The 18,983-nt window shown below is 39.0% G+C and overlaps 1 protein-coding gene across 20 annotated transcripts in view; it reads right to left on the minus strand.

Moving 5' to 3' along the window:
• UBR3 (ubiquitin protein ligase E3 component n-recognin 3) overlaps positions 1-18,983 on the minus strand; it is a 333,487-nt gene that overhangs the window by 202,682 nt on the left and 111,822 nt on the right. For 10 of the 20 annotated variants that reach the window (XM_080398899.1, XM_080398900.1, XM_080398898.1 and 7 more), the window contains exon 1: positions 27-17,186. In XM_080398899.1, coding sequence (XP_080255025.1) covers positions 27-150 — 124 coding nt within the window. In that variant the 5' untranslated portion in view covers positions 151-17,186. Of the gene's footprint in view, positions 1-26; positions 17,304-17,907; positions 18,048-18,983 lie in introns of those variants that run through there. The other 10 variants (XM_080398894.1, XM_080398890.1, XM_080398879.1 and 7 more) reach the window with 6 other exon arrangements.

Below are 18,983 nucleotides of genomic sequence, written 5' to 3' on the forward strand. Positions count from 1 at the left end.
GAAAAATTGAAGGTTGCATTCCTCACCTGACATAGCTCCTGTTGGCCATATGCTGGACTCAGCAAAAGGTACTGTCTCTCTGAACAATAAACCTAGAATAGGCAAAGGCTGAATTATTAACAAGAACATGAGGAGGTCCCAAAAGCACATGATGAATGAAACAGAAATTCAAAACTTAGTCTGATTTAGTTTGAAGGGAACTTAAGAGTTTCCTGAACTCATGCTCAGTTGATCTGTTTCAAACACTAAATGGCATATGGAAAGCAGCAGAATGATGCTTTATTGCAGTGCAGAGGAACAATGAACACAGTCGCTTACACTGCCTCCAGTCTCTTACAAAGCAGAATTTGACTAAAATGGAAATATCTTGCTTTTATCATATAGTTGTTTGTGTACCTTCCCATTCCACTGGTCATCTCTCTTTTCAGGCATTAACTGCTAATGTGCTTCCAACACTGGAGTTTGCCCTCCAGTTTTTTGTACTCAAGACTGTAAATGTGCTCTTCAAGCAACTTAAAATTGCACTGATATAGTCTCTAAGTTCATATAGTATTTCAGGTTTAAAATTGGGTCATCCAATTAACTCTGAATATGGCACCGCACAGCAGGAATGAAGTCTATGGATTTCTGGGCAAAGACTGGAACTTCTTTTACATAACTTTGTGTCTTTTGATACTGCTGATAGCAATTAGAAAGTACCAACCAACATGAGAAACCTTGCCAGGATGAAAGGAAAAATTGACAGCAATTTCTCCTCTCAAGACAGAATTTTCTAGTTCCTCTGTATTCTGTTCTGCAGAATTCTTAGTCTCAATGCCATGCAGCAGACACTAATGATAAGGACAGCATTCAAAAAAGCAACATTATCTATTCAGACACTTCACACTTCTGCATCTAAATGCCAGCTTCCTAACTCTATGGGTGGGAGACACAGGACTCATCTTAAGTATTAAAATGTGAATATCCACATGGAAGTTGGACATTTAAACTGACATTTACAACAATGAGAAAGTAGGACCAGCATGTGGAGCCAGGACAGGGGCATCACTCAGGAAAAGGACATAGCAGAAACTCTCTTTGTCTGCGTGGTGCCTCTGTGAAATTGGGACTGAGTGCCTTAACTTGCTTACTCCATTTAAGTACCAGATTCATCTTTCCTTCTTATACCTTGCTCTGAACTCCCTCCAGGTTTGAATCTTAGGCAGCCAAAAGTCAAGTGGCTGGCTCTCATGTTTAGACACAAAGGAAGATGGACAATTAGTTCCTGTCTTCTGTGAATAAAGCCCAGCTAAATACAAGGCAGGAAGTATATATCTATTAACAGAGGTGCTACCCGCTTTGCAGAATCAACCTTGCTATTGAATACATAATTTTCAGACACCGCACACAATGTGGGAATAATAATTCAATGCAGATTAAATACAAGCAGATCTTTTTTACATCAAAATGCCCATCTTAATATACCATTGAAGCTTTTAGGCTTTGACCCCCTGGAAATTACATGCCTTTCAAGAGCTTCAGGTTGCTTACCACAGAAATCTCTGGGGGTTAGTGCAAGCACTGCTCTTAGAGGGGTGAATGATTCCCTATTGTTTCTGCTGCAGTAGTGGCATGACCAGGAGACTGAAAGAGACAGAATTTTCTTGTGAAACTGTGTGTAAGGTGAGAAAGGTCCATGCAAAGTCAAAAAATATAGTGTCCATGTAGAATGTTAGATAAACGGTTGCCTGAAAAGAATGATAGCAGTAATTATACCATTATCTCAGGTGGGCTAAATGTACCAGTGTACCAAACACACCCTCTCTACTGTCAACATGCTATCAATCAGCACAGGAAGAAGGAAAAGAAAACTGACTCCAGCTACTTTAATTGTCATTAACCATAATGCTGTCAGGACAAGCAAGCAAGCACAGCCTTATACTTTCTCTTAATATTCTGACCAAGAAAGTAGTGGCTACAAGGGCCGAGAAACAGTGAAAGATGCAAAAGTACATGTGCTAGCTTTAACTCTTCCCTTATTCGGAGACATTTATACTTCACACACGCTTTCCAACTAAAAGCTACTCCTTTTATTAGTTTGCATCATGCTATGTCAGGAGATGCATTCATTTTCCTGAATTTTCATCTGTTTCAGAATAAACATTGTAAAATTAACTCAGTCCAGCATTTTCAAATGTGTAGCTCTGCAAACGTATCCTTTTTCCACATATATTATCAGTACTCCCTCTCCCTGCAGCAGGGTACAGTCAGTGCCTGAGGAAGGAACAACTGGATGAGGGGTGGAGAAAAAGAGGACCAGCCAACAAAAGGCTACTGACATGCCTTTTTCCTTACAATGCAGCAGCAAAGAATGAGAAATCTCACACTTCCTCCGCCCTCCTCACATGCCATTACCACGGGCCAATTCTCAGCTGTGTTCAGCAGAGCTTCTTGCCAGCTGTGCAGCATTAAGATGGGAAAGCTCAGCCTTAACACTGCCAGACGTTTAACCCAGAGTAGTGGCATTCTAGCCACAGCCACTCAGCTTTCCCCACTTTGACACAAGGGAAGTATGTACAGCTTTACACAATGTGTTATTTGGAGAACTTCTCTTCCCCAGAGAGGGTAAAATCTTTTTTTTTTTTCTTTGTCCCGAAATTTTGCACAATTAAACTACAGCAGTTTCTCAAATTATTTTTCAGGTTTCTGGTGTGGTGCATCAATCCCGAAGCCTTGCTTTGTTAATGCTGGTGGCAGAAGGCTGGTAAAGACAGTAACTTCTGACACAAATGTTTCACCTCCTCAGACAAGTTTGCACTCGAGAGCCCCTTGTTAGCGAGCCTCTCCAGTCATTAGTAGAACAAGAATCATTGTCTTTGTCCAATGAACTTTTTATTCCGAACACATTTGGCAAAAACACTGCAAAGCTGGTCCTGCTGGCAGCTCTTAACACAACCAAACTGCCACTGCACTGCTCACTAAATCTCTATTCCCCATATTTAGAAGTCAATAACATAGGTACAATATTTCTTCTAATCAAGGCTTTTGGATGGTACTAGATAAATCATTTACTACACATACATCAACAGGGCAGCACATAATTCTGAGGAAGCCTCACTCTCCAACATGCACAAATATTTATTGCTGCAGATAAAGTTCCTACAGCTTCCTAACCATAGAACACCATGGAGCAGCAAGTACCAGCATGGTATTTCACATCTTCCCTGTTTCCAAAACAATCCATTTGCATTTAAACTGACCTTCCATTTTAAAAGGGTCTGAAATGTCTTTTAGAAATCTATATGCACCTTGCCTTCTAGCCAGACTACCATATGAAAATCTTAGCTCAGGAGAAAAATAGCTCTGCTGGTTCAAGTCACATTGGAACAAAACTTGGGTGAACTCTTCTATTTTTACTTTATGTGCTGCAATCAATGTCAGTAATTTACACCAAATTAGATTAACATTAGAGGATTAAAGGATATAATTTAGAAAAATAAATGCATTGCAGTTTGAAATTGCACATTAAGAACTGAGAGGGACTCCAATTTAGAGGTATAAAAAGGGTCTAAAAAATGGATTCCACGTATTTTCAGAACATTCCACAAGACTCCACCATAGGTTTAGATACAAGCAATTCACTGCTTTTGCCAGAAACACCTCAGTAACTACATCTGATTTGCTAACACTGAATCAATATTATACATCTTCATACTACCAGAAATTTCTGTACAAGAACATAGCTTCCCACGTACTAGTTTCAAAATACCTCAGAACAAAACAGCATTCCTTGGTTTTCACAGTGCAATGAGATTGGAATTCCAAAGCGCAGATGTTGAAGGGGAGAATGAAAACTAGCTTTTAAATATGAAAATTGAAAAACATTTTGTATTTACACAGAACTGAATGCACTGCTTCAGAGAATTAACTTGAAAGATGTTTTAAGTTAGCCTCTTCTTCTTGGTTTGTGTCTAATATTGTCTCTGGATAACAGTACCTTTTCCATTCTTTTAATAATTGCATACCTGTGTGTACCAGGAAGGGAGAAAAGGACACATATTTGCTTAACGTAACTTATCAAATATTGTAGTATTTGCAATGTATATCACAGTTCACTAGTTACTAGTAGGTCACTTAAAGTACTACACACTAGAGCCAGATCTATTTTGGTATTTAGGGAACTTACAGAGACTTCTTCAGTTATTCACGGCTTTATCCCGATGTGCCTGAAGCCTGTGTCACACCTACTTAACTCCTTGCCTTGTAGTTATCTTCCATTTTTAATCACGTTGATTTTTCCTGTTTGAGTATTGCTTACCTATAGATTTTGGAAAGACGGGTACAGCTAGCCGTCACACACGGCGGCAGGGAACCGGCTCTGCCCCGGCAGTGCGCACGCACCGCTCAACCGGGCCGCGGGCAGCGCGGGGGCCGCTTCCCCTCCCCGCCCTGCCGCGATCCCCGCAGCTGAAAGCAGCCTTCTCTCAGTTTCGGGGGAAAGGCAACTTCCCGGCGGTAATGACGACCCCCGCCAGCACCGGCTCCCTCAGAGAGGTGACAGCCCCCGCCTGCCTCTGAGCGCCCGCTGACCGCGCGGCAAATGGCGGCCGCCATTTCGAAGCCCCCTCGGCTGGCGCGCGGCCCCCACCCCACACGGCGGTCCCGCCGGGCCGCAGACCTGGCGGGAACGGAGCCTCGGCCCGCCGGGGCAGGGTGGGACGATGTGCCACGGCACGCGGGTGAGAGGCCAGGGCAGCACCGGGCGGCGGAGCGGCCCCCGCTGTGCCGGGGCGGCGGCGGCGATGAGCCCGTTCAGGCAGCGCCGCCCGGTTCCCTCAGGGCCGGCGCGGTCACGAGCGCTGCCCGCGGGGCGCGGCGCCCGGTGCCGCAGGGCCGAGGTCCCTCAGCGCGCGGTGCGGGGCGCCGTCGGGGAAGGGCAGCGTTCAGGGAGCCTGTGAAGAGCAGCAGTTAGGAGCAAGAAGTAAAATTGATGCGTGTAAAGGCATAGGTAGTGTTAAATAGCTTTCACTGAGATTAAGTGCCGCGCTCGTCTCTGTGTATTCAGTTCGTTGCCCAGAATAATGAATTGCAAGTGCAGTTCCATCTGTGCTCTGAGAAATGGGGCCTGGTGAAGAAAACGGTTTTATCCAGCATTTCTGGTGAAGAGAGGTGTGTTATACATCATTTCTCACCATTTGGGAATGAGCGTGTATGAGCCCCCCCTGCTTTTGGGCTTCTCCTTTTGTACACGTTAGTCTTGATTTGAGCTCAGGCATAACCATTTTTCAGGTTGTTTCTGGTTTCTTGATGAGAAGACGTTCAGGTAGATATTTCTCTTACACACTTTGCCTACAAAAAGTCTCAGGGAAACAAGTGGGAGGCTGTTCCTTTGCTCTATGTGCCAATGCTTCATTTCAAGGGAGCACATGGCGCAGGCCCCCTCCTCAGCCCTCTCCAGCAGTCTCCCTGTGAGCATTGCGCCAGCTCATCACCATCACCCTCTGCTTCTTCCACAGATTTTCTATTTGTCTCTCTCATATAGTGAGACATGCTGATCCATAAGGTAAGGAGATCTCAATTTTCATAGTCACAAACACACCCTTGGGTTCTGATCAGCCAGATGGGCTGTGTTTTGGGCAACAATTTGGATCGCTCTAATTTAGTCTGTTACGAATAAAGAGCAACAGCTGTATTCATCAGCTTCAGTGAGGTCTGACACTCCACAGCATCCAGTACCACTTCAAATATGAAAGCACTAGATCTGTTCTCATCTATAAGTAGTCTGTAAGTAATCTTCATAATTTAAAAAAAAACTACAAAGGAGTTTTTTATATATACTTTATATAGATACACTATATATATATGAAAAATACTTTTATATATATCATATATATAAGTATCTTTTCATAATTATTTAAGATCCACTTTAAAGACTGAGGAGCAATGGTATTTCTCCACAAAACTCTTCCAGTACCACCTTTATCCATTGCTGTGCCAGTTTTAACAATGCAGTAGTTTCTAACAGTAAATTTTCATCATTCTGACCAAAGTACAGTAATTTTTTTACCTTTCTTTTGATTAGTGAACTCTGTAATCCTACACATACACATTTTTTTCTGGCATCCATATTCTAGTAAGATAATCCTTTATCAAAACTGAAAGTAACTGAAGCCAGACCTTAATTCAGGTGGTCAGTAGGAAATGTAAATCCTAAGCATTTTCTCAAAATTTACCCCATGACAACATTAGAAAGAGACAGGTGGTACAGAAGTCTCTAAAAGTTTTTCTGAGCAGTCCTCCATTTCATACTATTGTTTTGGTGAATTTTTGTACACTGGAATATACAAAGTCTTCTTCACAAGCCATTATTTTCTCTTGTTGTCTGCAATTGTAAAATCATGTAGTATGCAGAATTATATAAACACTGTAACAACAAATTGTAACATAGACAGCAAATAGTAATATAGACACATATGGTCAAGCTGACCCTGTTGGACAATCAACAAGCTTGTCCAAGGTAGATCCAAATATTTAATTCTTCGTGCCCTGAGTTTACAGAAGTTACAACATAGATTAAAACTTCCCTATTAGTTGTGCGTAAGGTTCTAAAATGTCATTGTTCATCAAGTTGCATAAGAAGCATCTAGATTCAAGCAAAAACAACATCTACATACACTAGTCTGCATATTTTTCCCACCGCATTCTTGAGAGTTCTTTCATAATCAAGAAGCTCTGGATATTCCCAGATTTTCCCTGGATTCTTATATTGGTTTTTGAACCATAGATATTTCTTCAATTATCACTAAATAATTTCAGCTCATACAATCTAGACCTTTGTGAGCTCTGTCGCAAAAGCTTATTTATATCTTAATCTTCTTTAGTCAATCTCTTGAATTTATATTTGCCTGTACCTGCTTGCTTTGTTCTGATGCTGGTGGGTTTTCACTCCCTTTTCACTAAGTTCTTGCAGGCCAGCTAGAATCACTTTTCCAAACACTGCCAGCCTATTCAACGTACCTGTTTCCATTCAGGTTACAGTCACAATGGGTACCTGCACTGTACTGGAGCTACATGAGTGGTATCCCTATGAAATTCATATCCCATGGTGGATTTCCAGACAGTGTCTTCCGCAGTGCTGCCGTTTTTGTTACAATGGCTTTGTAAGTGCAGCTGGAATTCCCAACTTGCCAATAGAGTCATCCATGAATCACAGAAATACAATAACGTGGAGTTTGAAAAGGCAGCTAATTAATTGTAATTTAAAATAACAAAACAAAACAAACAAACAAAAAAAGAAACAACCCCTAAAACCCCTTATCTTATTTCTAACTTGCACATTTCAGGAGGAATAAATTTCAGATCACATAACCCTTCCATTTCTGTAATGTTATACAGGTTAAAGGAATAGATTTATTTTTAGTCATGTTCTTTACTGGCACCTCCACTTCAAAGGTTTGTCTTTGCTAGCAGTCAGACTGTTAATGTTACTGCTTGCAGCAGTAGGAAGAGTTGTCAATCCTAAACTAGTACATGAACATTGCTTATCATGAAGCCAAACCAAAACAAGCCATATTTAAGTGCAGCCATTATTTTTTGTTGTTACTTGCAAATCTCAGGTAGAAATGAACAGCTCTTAATTGTTGAATATTTCTGACTACACCTGCAGTGATGATTGGCCCATTATACAGTGGTTTCACTAATGCAAGCTATTCCTAGCCTTTCTTTAGACTGTATTTGAAAATTAAATAATTCGTCACTTTTATGGCCATGGCTAGATGCCAAAATGTGAAAAGCTATTATTAAATGAACTGTTATAAAATGCTACAGCCTCAAGAATTGAATGGGAATTGAGTATTTCTTAGGCAGTAAATAGTCTATAGTATTTAACTGATGAGCTTTTCCAAAGTGTATTCTATGGAAGCATTCAGTTCCTGTACATTAAGTAGGGTGGGGTTTTTTGTGAATCTATTAATGTTTAAATTGACATACAGTACTTACTTGTAGTGAAACATGTAACCAACAAATTATAAATGGCAGTATTTTAATCATAAACCATATAATTTTAATGGAACCTATTCTTTCTGTAATTAAAAAGTTGAAATGTACTGTCTTACCCTGATTTATAGTCTTAAAATCTCCTTATTTAAATGGATATAAACATTATTTATGACAGTAAGTCCCTTTAAAAGTAAGGAGGACTTACGCTTTTTAAATACGTGTTCATCTCTGTGTGCATTTTTTTTTGCCCGGAGATGGGCTTGTGATTACAAACAGAATGCATGCTTGCATTAACCTACACACATCATAAACACTGGTGAATCAGAAGTTAATGTAATAATACTAAACAGGTTTGCCAGAAGGAAAAATACAGTTGCTGAAGACTTCAAGGACACTGCTGAAATGCTTACTACTTCTGGGAAAATCCTGAGGCAGTTTTTAACTCCAGCTAGGCAAATGTGGATACAGCACTCTGAACTATAAGCATCTGAGTTAATGCATATTGTGTCATATTGTTGTGTCCTACCAGGTCATGTGGGTGCTGCTTCTGTTTTACCCTCTCAGCTTTCAAATGAACACAAACGCACCACATTCAAGGGTTGCTGCCATTGTGGAGAAAACAAACATAAACTCTGTAGTTCAACTAGTCCCTCATCTTCCTTTCTTACCCCAGGAGTTCATCAGCATTCTCCTTCATTAATAGGGAGAACTCACATTAAGACTTCCCTCTGTCAGCGCTTGCCTCCTCTTCCAAACCACATCTTGTTTTGTTCACGTGGAAACATTCCACCATTCTACCTGCTACTTTCCTCATCTGCGCCTCAGCCCGAGTAGGGTTGCTGTATTACTGAGAGCAAAAGAATAAGGTAAAGGGAAGGATAAGGTGTGCAGAGACCATGGTGTACTGTTGATTCTAATAGCTCCCTGGGAGAGTCCCAGAGCCCACCTCCAGTCCCAAATCAGGGCTCAGGCTGCAGGAATGTAGGTCAGGGACCTGAAAGAAACAAAGCTGCCAATTCTCAGCCTGCTGAGCCAATACTCAGATTCTCCCTGCTTGCTCTGTTCTGTGGCAAGCAAGATGCTTCTTTTCAGAGTTCTCATCTCTAAATGATAATTTCATCCCAAAGCCCTTCCCATGCTAGAGTCCCCCCATCCCATTCACTGCCCGAGAGGAAAAGCAGGACATGTACAGCTACAGACGCTGTAAGCCATGTCCAAGGGGTCTGGTAGCCAAGGTCTTATTGCAGTTAGTGTTTCATTTTGACAGACGTCTGAAATGACAGCTCCTAGCTTTAATGCATCTGTGCATACTTGCATAAAAGATGGTTGCTGTAGCTGAGACATCTAGTTTTTTTCTCATTTGCACTGGTAGAAGAAAAATCCTGAATACAACACTGCTGCATTACCTGAATACAGAAGACAGCAAGGACAAAGAAACTGCGGAGTTTTACAGCACAGTTTTGAAGCAAAAAACATCAAAGGGCACTGAAAAGGAGAAAGAACCTCCATAAAAAAATTCTTTAGCAAGGAAGGAAATGAAATAGTGGCAATGTTAATGTAAGAGTGGATTCCACTGTCTCTGAAATCAATGGAAATAGCGAGAATAATATTGGAGCTTTACACATATTTTCAAAGATGATTTAAAGTGGAAGCCAGCAGCTGCAGAGTAGTCAGATAAGGCCTATAGAAGTGCAGCAAAACTATGTAGGTAGCAGCACAGCATTAAAGAGTAATTACACTTGCATTGGGAAAGAGCAGAAGCAGTTCAACAATTTAACAGTTCTAGCCAAGACTAAAGTGCAAGGTACATAACCATAGTCCAGCCCTCACAAATCATAAGCACAAACTGCAGACCTCAGGCAGACACCTGGAAACCGAAGGGGGGGAGATGGAATGCCTGATGTGGAGACAGCACTGAAATGTAAATAGCATTGCTGAACTATAGTGAATTAGAATTATGCTGGATTCATTCCCACGTCTAAACTCCAGAGGAAAGGTGACTCAGAGGACTTAAAAGCCAACAACAAACAATACACACAGAAGAGCCTACGTGCTGTGTATTTTAGTTACCAATTGCCAAGAGCAGGATCCAGACAGATTCTAGCAAGCGGTGTGTACCACAGTTAGTGGTACCCAACGTGTAGCTCTTCCACAACATGAGTCAGGTTACCCAAATACCACGAACTTACTCTTTATTCTGCAGAGTTGGAGGGTGCTGCTCCCAAGAGTAATACTTAGTCTTGCATTGTACAGCTTTCTTCCCAGAGGCAGCAGTAATGTGACTGGGAGTGCCATTGCAACCTCTCCTGGCTTCATTAAAGGATTGTCGCTGGACAGACCTGGCATAATTATGATGTTTAAATCTCTGAATTTCCTCTTAGTGGATGAACATCTGAACCACTGAGAGGCCTATGTCACTCAAATGCTAGGCCTGAGTGAGTATGCAGGACATTATTAATAAAGTTTGGAAGGTGAACATATCCAAATAATTGTTCCCCTTTCCCAAAGTTTTCTCCTTCCCTCTTCCCTCATACAGCATTTCTTTCTCTCCTGTGGTACAGGAAATTAAAAGCTGCAGAAAGAAAAAGAAAATGAGGTATTTCACGTTAAGAATATCCTATGCAAATTCCCAATAATTATGCTCTATATAATTGTAATAAATAGCGATGTTGGGTAAGAGAAATCTACGGTTCTTTATTTGCTGCTTTTCTTCTTCCAGCTAATGAGTTCCCTTAGTGTTCAGAATCCATCTTTGCTGCCACACACTTAACAAAGGTAAATCACTTGAATGGGCTGAGCTTTATTCTATTTATTGCTGCTAAGGGAACCACCTTGTTGGTATTCACTGATGTAATGTCTTTGACATGTGTTTCTGAGGACTAGATGCCACACAGCTCTGCAGCATTCAGTGAAAAAATGTATTGCAGCATCCTTAGAAATGTACTCACACAGAACAGCATTACTGTATACCTTAGCTTGAGATTGTTTTGGATTTCTTGTTTCTTTAGACAGATAGGAATTGTAAAATTGTATGTAATAATTGTAGTAATATTCCCTAATTCTGCCCACAATTTAAAAACAAAGAATCCCAGTCTGTGAAACAAGTGTCGCTAAAATAGCACCCATCTAATTAATTTTTTTTAAATACTCTTCTCCTTGTACAAGGAAATCTTGCTATTACCAGCTATGTGACTAACACAACCCAATCCAAGTTCAGATAAAATGAAGTATGAGCCATTTTGAACAGTCACGTATCTGAAGGTTATTTGAATGACATCAACCACCTGCTGAAAAGTATCAATTGTACAAATACAGCACTAGACTCATGAATGGCAATAAGCATATTTGACTCAGAATATATTTGTTTCTTGAGATAGCAGCTTCTGGCAGGAAAAAGAAAAGATGATGTAGAGATGCTGAAGAGGTATCATTATGTCCAGAGCCACAGTTGACGAAGGGAAACAAACCAATTTTAATTTGCTGGTGATTTCAATTACTGCCAAAACATCTGTGTGGGAAGGAGTGCCATTTGAGGTCGGAGGCAGAAAAGCAGGAAAACATGCAGAAAGTATTGAAATGAAGCATGAAAGGGCCATATCTCACTTGAGTCCTGTGTGCACATTTATGTTTCTTTGGTGATGGCAAATACTTCTACCTAGATTGCCAGCTGATTTACCATTATAGAGCAGCACCTACTTACTGAACCAAACAGGAGCTGTTCCCTGTCTTAAAGGAGCTCACAAGTTGAGACCAAACCAAGAGGATAAAACAGAGAGCTAGAGAAGCTAAATGAAACAGTACTGAACAGTCCCTTCAGCTGCCCTGAGAAACCTTACTTTAACAAAACCTGCATGTCTATAGCTTCTATGATGCAAAACTTTACACCAGCAGTTCTCACTAACTGCGTTGTTACTCCCAGAGATTAAAAAAGCAGCTCTAAACTCTCTCAAGAGCAATAGGAGGTTGTCCTAAACCACAGGCTGTATCTTTTAGGGCCTGTGGAGATGCCTTGAAAAAAATGTAATGTTAGTTTTAAGTTTTCAGAGCTGATGTGTAACAAATCTAAAATGACTAGCACCCTAGAGCAAGAAAGCAGCCACAGCCTTTACAAACTAGTTACCAGCTGCACCCCCTGGCTATGTGCATAAAGTGCTCTGAGAGAACACCATCTTGTTTGCAAAGTATTGTTACGTAGTTACAGGGGGCTCTCTAGCTGTTTTAGGGTTCTTTTGTTTTGGAATACTACACAAACAAGGTAGTTGCATATACAATATGGAAACAACAAAGGCAGGAAAAATGTGGTTGCATTACATGGAGAGTGCCCCAGCTTTTCAAAGAAACAGCAGGAAACACTTCTCACAGCAAACTGCATTAGTGGCTTCAAGAGCCAGGTGCAAAGGATATTCCTTGACACCTGAAAAACAGACAAAGGCTCATTATACTCTTTAAGTATTTGCCAGTACTTACATGTAATCCTCAAGAACACATTGTTCTGATTTGCTAAGTGGTTCAGCGTGGGGTTCCATTCTGCTTCAATATATGACCCATACACATTTGGTCACCACATTTAAGGCCGAAGCATAGAGACAGCAGACATGCCCAACACTTAGAAAAACTACTGTTAAAATGAAGGAAACAATACATTTGTGTGCTTTTTCCCCAGTTTTAATCTCTGAAAGGTATCTTGCTTTTTTTTTTTGTTGAAACATTAACAAAATTAAAAATCCAACCATGAGGAATAAGCCCACCGTAATTGTTTTCAGTCAAAATTATTAAAAAGTTTAGTAGTCAAGAGTGGAAAGCAGTCCAAGGATGGGAAATGTATTAGACAACAGGTGATGTAAACAATTCCAGTAGCTAAAATAACACAGACATCATGGGCAGCATATGAAATTGACTGAAGGATTTTGATTTTACAGGAAAAGTTGTCTCCCAGAAAGTTCCTGCTCCATGACAAGCAATGGAAGGAAAAAAAATATAGCTCCCATCCTTAAAACATCAGCGGAAATCAAAGGTTTACCATCCATGTGCTACATACACAGGATAAAGACAGATAAAAGGAATATAGTAAGTTGTTTACTGAGCAGTAAATCATTCAATGATGTGAAGGGTTTCCATGGAACCAGCTCCCATTTTCATGAGTTAAGAGACCAGCCTGCTCTACATCAAGTGACAAAATTACAGGAAATGGCTTTTCAAGTAATGGTACATTAATGAAAGTTTATTTTGAGACATTTTAACTGAGACTCAAGAGCTAAATTTAAAATGCTTTTTGAAACAGCAGTGGCTTTTTTTTTTCCACATTTCCTGTATGATGCAAAAGCATACATTGCAAAAATCATGTTTTAGGGCAGTAAGATTAGCTTTTTGAAACTATAATTTATTTAACAAGATTCAATTTTGCTTTCTCAGTATTATTTCAAAGAAACACAATATTTGAAGCATGTGGCATTAAATCTCCTGAAGAGGATTAGTAGTAAGAAAGTACAAATGATACAGTGAATAAAAATAATTAAAAACCTGTCAATTAAAAGGATTTTATAATTTATTAAGACACCCTGGCCATTTATACAGCTAAGAATTCATGAAGTGTTTGACCTCTGAGAATATGCTTTTCCTACTTAAAGACATCAGTTTCCAGGGGTTAATAGCTAGTACAACTAGCAAGAGGATGGGTGCAGTGAGAGGACATTTTAGTGGCAGAAGGGGCAGGGTAAGTCACAAGGCTGAACCCCGCAGCAGCTGGGGCTCCTCTCAGTGTAAGAATACTCGCGGGCAGTTGGGGAAAATGTGAGAGTAGGTGCTGGGGGCACTGTGCCCTACCAAAAGCAGGCATTCACGGAGCGTGGCCTTCAGACCAGCAGCATGGATCCTACTGACTGCAGTGAGCCATCCCGTGCACACAGATTGTCACCCAGAGCCAGCCTCCTCACTTGACATGCACTGCCTCATACCCCACAGCTGGTAATAGAGAGCTGTGAACCTCCCGCACACTGGGTCAAGCTCGTTCCTGGGGTTTTCTTACTTTGCAAACAGCATTAATTTCATTCTTTTCTAAGCTAATGCTCAGACAGACTCCATTCATCACTACCCCCCACCTCTGAGAAAAGAAAGTGAAAAGCAGGACTGCAGAATCTGGGTTAGATGAAAATTAGATCCAAGTCATACCAAGATCAGCACAAAACTCACTGTCTCCTCTGGCACCTGTACACACCCCACAAAGGCATCTCACTGGATTCTGAAGTAATGAGTTACATTTGTTGGATACTGTAGCAAAAGCTACTCTTTTTAAAGAAAAATGCCATTTGCTTGCGAGAAGCAAGATTTCTATTGCAGAGGTGATGAAAATATTCATTGAAAATTTCAGGCCACCACTAAAAGAAGAACGACACTATTATCCAAAAGTCAAGGTCAAAACAAGACTGTTTCACCAAATTTCTCAAAGGTCAAAAGAAAATGAAAAATTTAATACATAAAAATATACATTCATCAAGTTGAAGTAATAGTTATTCCAGAAACAGATTTGACAGAGAAGATCATCAAGCACGGTTTGCCCAGAAGTACAGTTTCTCAACTCAGCATTTTAATTTTAGCAGTTTGCAGCAGCAATGCTGTTAATAGCTGGCATAAAATGAAGAACAACTTTAAGTGGTATAGTTATGAGTAAAATCAATTAATCCAAATTACTAATACAAAATATATAACACTGTGCAAGTAACAAAACAAAAAAACCCCACCATAGCAGATTTACTCTCTATACAAAGTACTTTGCCCACATAAGCTTCTGACGTGTAGACACCTGCCTGGCTATTGGGGGGAATTCAGTATTACTTACATTTTGGATGACCTGGGGTAGACAGAAAAAAATTTCACAAACACACAGATTGACAGTAGACTTTTATTAACATATCTTACAATGTCGATTACTGTATTCCTAGTTTTATACTCTTCTGATGTGTTATAAAGATTGATTTAGATTCTACAGTAATGTACTGTACTTAAATGATCATTCATACAGGATATCACACCAGAATATTTGAGTAATACACGCACACACCACTCTAGTTTGGACCTGTTATTTTTCAAGGTTAGCTTAATAAAGTAGGATTAAAAAAGTTATGGGGGAAATAAAAATTCTCGTTTAGCAGCATGCAAGGATATTCAAGTACAATTTTTCAACCAAGTGATTTTTGTTGTTGTTGTTGTTGTTTTTAAACTGACTGGTGACTAATTCACCAGTACTAAAATAAACACTATGAAATACCCAAATGTTAAAGTTAAGGCTAATAGTTTTACTTCACATCCATATGCACAACCAGAGAACATTCCATTTTAAATAAAACACAGTAATCAAATTCTGGATACATATCTCTTGTAAATATAGCATTGGAGCTTCAAACTACAGATTACTCAAGTTCATGAGCCCTGTAATAATATTATGCTGGAGATGTAAAGAATCTTTTTGCTCTTTAACCACACTTACAAAATGGCCTGATATTCATAATGAGCAATGCAAAAATATTACAGGCAGAACTTATAATACAGTATCAAAAAAGTAATATTTTGGAAAAGACATTATCATTTAGTTGGTGAAACAGTAATTCTAATCTTACAGGAAGTACTGTAATGCTTTTGAAATATATATATATTTATATGTATAAAAACCAGCATCCTTTATTGTGGGGTTTTTTGAACTGCAGGTATCCAGAAAAAGTCATTGTATTTACTTACTTTTCCTTCTGTCTGTTCTCCTTGACTGCTATACAGTCATTTTATTTCCCCTATACACTTTTCATTAGATAATGACTTCCACAAGGGAACTGTTTTCATTGTATATGTGATTTTATCATAAGATGTTTTTATTTTACACATATAAATTTTATTTTACACGCAAGCTATGAAAGTCAAAACTACCAGGAACTGCTTGGTAGTACTGTATGAAATAGCCAACAAATGTCCAACACTTGTGAAAAACATTAGTAGCAATATATTACATACCAGTATTTTAACTATAATCTTTCCTACCTACTTACACTGTGGGGTTTAGCCCAGTCATGTCTGTTCTCATTAATTTTTAGCCCTCTAAACATAAGCTGTTTTGGCATTCATCCAGTGAGGCTGCACATGCATTGGTTGTTCATCTAGGCTATCTTTGTTTTGGTTTTTTTCCTATTTAGAAAACCAGGCAGAAAGAACAGTGATTACTCTAAACAAATACAATATAGAGGAACCTCCTGAAACGACAGGAAAGATACAAAATTATGTTTTATTTGCAGAATAGCCTGCACATTTCCAATCCAATCATTCTGAAACATACATCTGGTTTGAAACGGCCGGCAGGCTTATGGTTGTTATGCTTGTAACTGGGATCTGCTATGTTGGGTGCCATACAAATTCTCTATATACAGCAATTTCTGTATGTGTTATCTCTAACATTTTATTCGATTGATATGGAAAAAAAAATCTCCTTTCTGGAAAAGAAAAAAGAAGAATAATATGTGTTCTGGATTACATTAATAGAAATAAGATACCTAATTTACAGCTATTTCACTTATTTATGGAGAAAAAAAATTAAAATTCCTGAGAATGCATAAGTTTTCAGTAATGCCTGAAATATTTCAATAGACCTCTCAGAATAAGTGAAATACTCTTTAAAATTCAACTTTCAGACCAATTGTTACCATGCAGTCTCACAATTGTTTTACAAATCCTGTCTAATTACAAACGCATATCAAGCAAAAACCTCAAACCAACACAAAAAAAGGCAGAGAAATTTTATCCAACATATTTAGTAGGTGTAATAGACATATACACTGTTTCAGCAAAAATTGCTAAAAACTCAACTCCATGCAGAGAAAAATAAAAACCTGACAGCTATAACTGGAGCTTCTAAACAACTAAGTAAAATTTGTGCTTCTTAACAATAATGGGCTTTAAAAAACAAAAGAAAAATGGACTACTGAGTGCAATCAGATTGCTCACACCATTTTGAGAATTTAATTTCAAATTATAGTATCATTGTTTAGTAGCAACAGCAGCTAATTTTGCAAAAAATTCACATGTTGACAAAGTTCCATTTCCCTTTTATGCCCATACCCCGCTCCACCCCGAGCCAAAGAACTAAATTCCCATTCAGTTAAAGCTATTGTCAGTCAAGATGCATTCATTCGTGGTAACAATGATATGGTGTGTAGATGATGATGACGATTTACAAGCCATTATAATGTGGCCCCCATCTTTTATTGATATGATCAAAGGTATGAGACACCCACTGCTGCTCAAGCACTTTGTATCTTTCCTTGCATATGTAGAGAGGTTTACCACGCCTGTAGGAAAACAAACAAACAAAAAAGAAAAAGAAATGGTTAGCAAGCCAAATAAATAGAAACCTGCTTCCTTGTATAATCAACACACAATGCTCATACAACTTTCTTCACAGGGGAAGCATGCACATTTATTTGTATGGGGCTTTTGGTTTTGCTTTTTAATAAGGTAACTGCTGGGACTTTGCTTCCTCACTCTTGGATAGCAGAATCCAGAAAACATCTCTTGTGCTCTCAGGCATGTGTAGCTTGGATGCTACACTCCTTCCCTACGCTGGAATCCAACTGCTTCATTTGATTAAAGGCCAAACAACAACTGTGGGAGAGAAGAGTTTCCCAACGCAACACTCAGAATTGACTGTCATTGGGAATGACAACACAGGAATCTGTCTGTTGGGTGCCTGGTGTGTGTAACTCAATGATCATGATTACACTGCCTCTGAGCCAAGAAAAAAAAAAAAAGTCAGTCCAACTTGCAGTAAAACGGACATTTTCCACTCAAGGAAGGTATACATCTATTATTATCTGTTATTGCATGTATTGCATAACATAAAGTTGATCTACACAGAGGAGCAACAAAGAAACACACCTGTAATGAAAACATTACCTAAGATCTCTGTCTTCTTCACCATGTGCATCTAGATAAACAGAACCCCAAAGGCAGAAACGATGGCCTCGTATGATGATGATTACAGATGCATTAATCAAAAGAAATATTCCTGTCCCAGCTCCACAGTTTTGAGAATGCTGTAGTATTATGGATGTAGAAAGGTAAGAGTGCAAAGATTCTGTTAGTGTCTGTAAACTTTGTAACAAAAAGGATTTACAGATTAGTAATTAGTTTTGCTTGAAATAAACATACAATTATTTCTTAGGAAACAGTTTGACAAAGGATAGCCTGCCCCCAAACTCTCCAAGCAAACTAGAACTCCATGTCTTGTGCTGCCATAACAACACCTGCATACAAAACCAGTTCCCTAGTCAATAATGGACAATACTTATTATCATGTAAAAATAGAACTATCTAACAAAAATGAGCAAAAATATTCTCTACAATATTTTGAATTTGTTGCTGTATAGCAAACTGTATAGCGTTACCAAATTATTTTTCACAGGTGGCAGGAATAAGAGAAAGTATTCAGAAAAACTTAGCATTATCTCTTTTAAAATAGTCTGTATGGGTAAACATTTATTTATCTGTGTTCACAGGTCTAGTCTATAGCTCTACAAATCTAGTAAAAAGTATTTTTTTTTTATAATGCTTGCTTGTTTCATTATGCCATTCATAGAGATGAATGGCATGATGTGTAGTAATTCATTTTAGCAATTAAAAAATGAGCTCTTCCTATATAGTTTTAGTACAATTAGAGGCTATAATCCCATCAACTATAATAAAATGCAATTATATATTTTCTTTTTTTTTAGTAACTTTCTGTTCTCATGAAGCTTGACATCTTAAATTTAACTATTAATTCTATCTTAAATTTCAACCAACCCTCCTTCTCCCACCATATTAGCAGTATGAGAGAAAAAGGTGAGTTCAAACAATTTCAGAAAGGTCCAAGACTCCTCTGACATTTCTTGGGGTTTACTTTTATGCCCCATTTATAAGTATCTCCCCAACAAATTCCCCTCATAGTTTTGTAAACCTATGTAGTTCCAGCCTTCTGCTAACAGTTCTAT

The sequence above is a fragment of the Falco punctatus genome (genome assembly GCF_963210335.1).
Source record: "Falco punctatus genome assembly, chromosome: 8".
In the NCBI taxonomy this organism is placed as follows: domain Eukaryota; kingdom Metazoa; phylum Chordata; class Aves; order Falconiformes; family Falconidae; genus Falco; species Falco punctatus.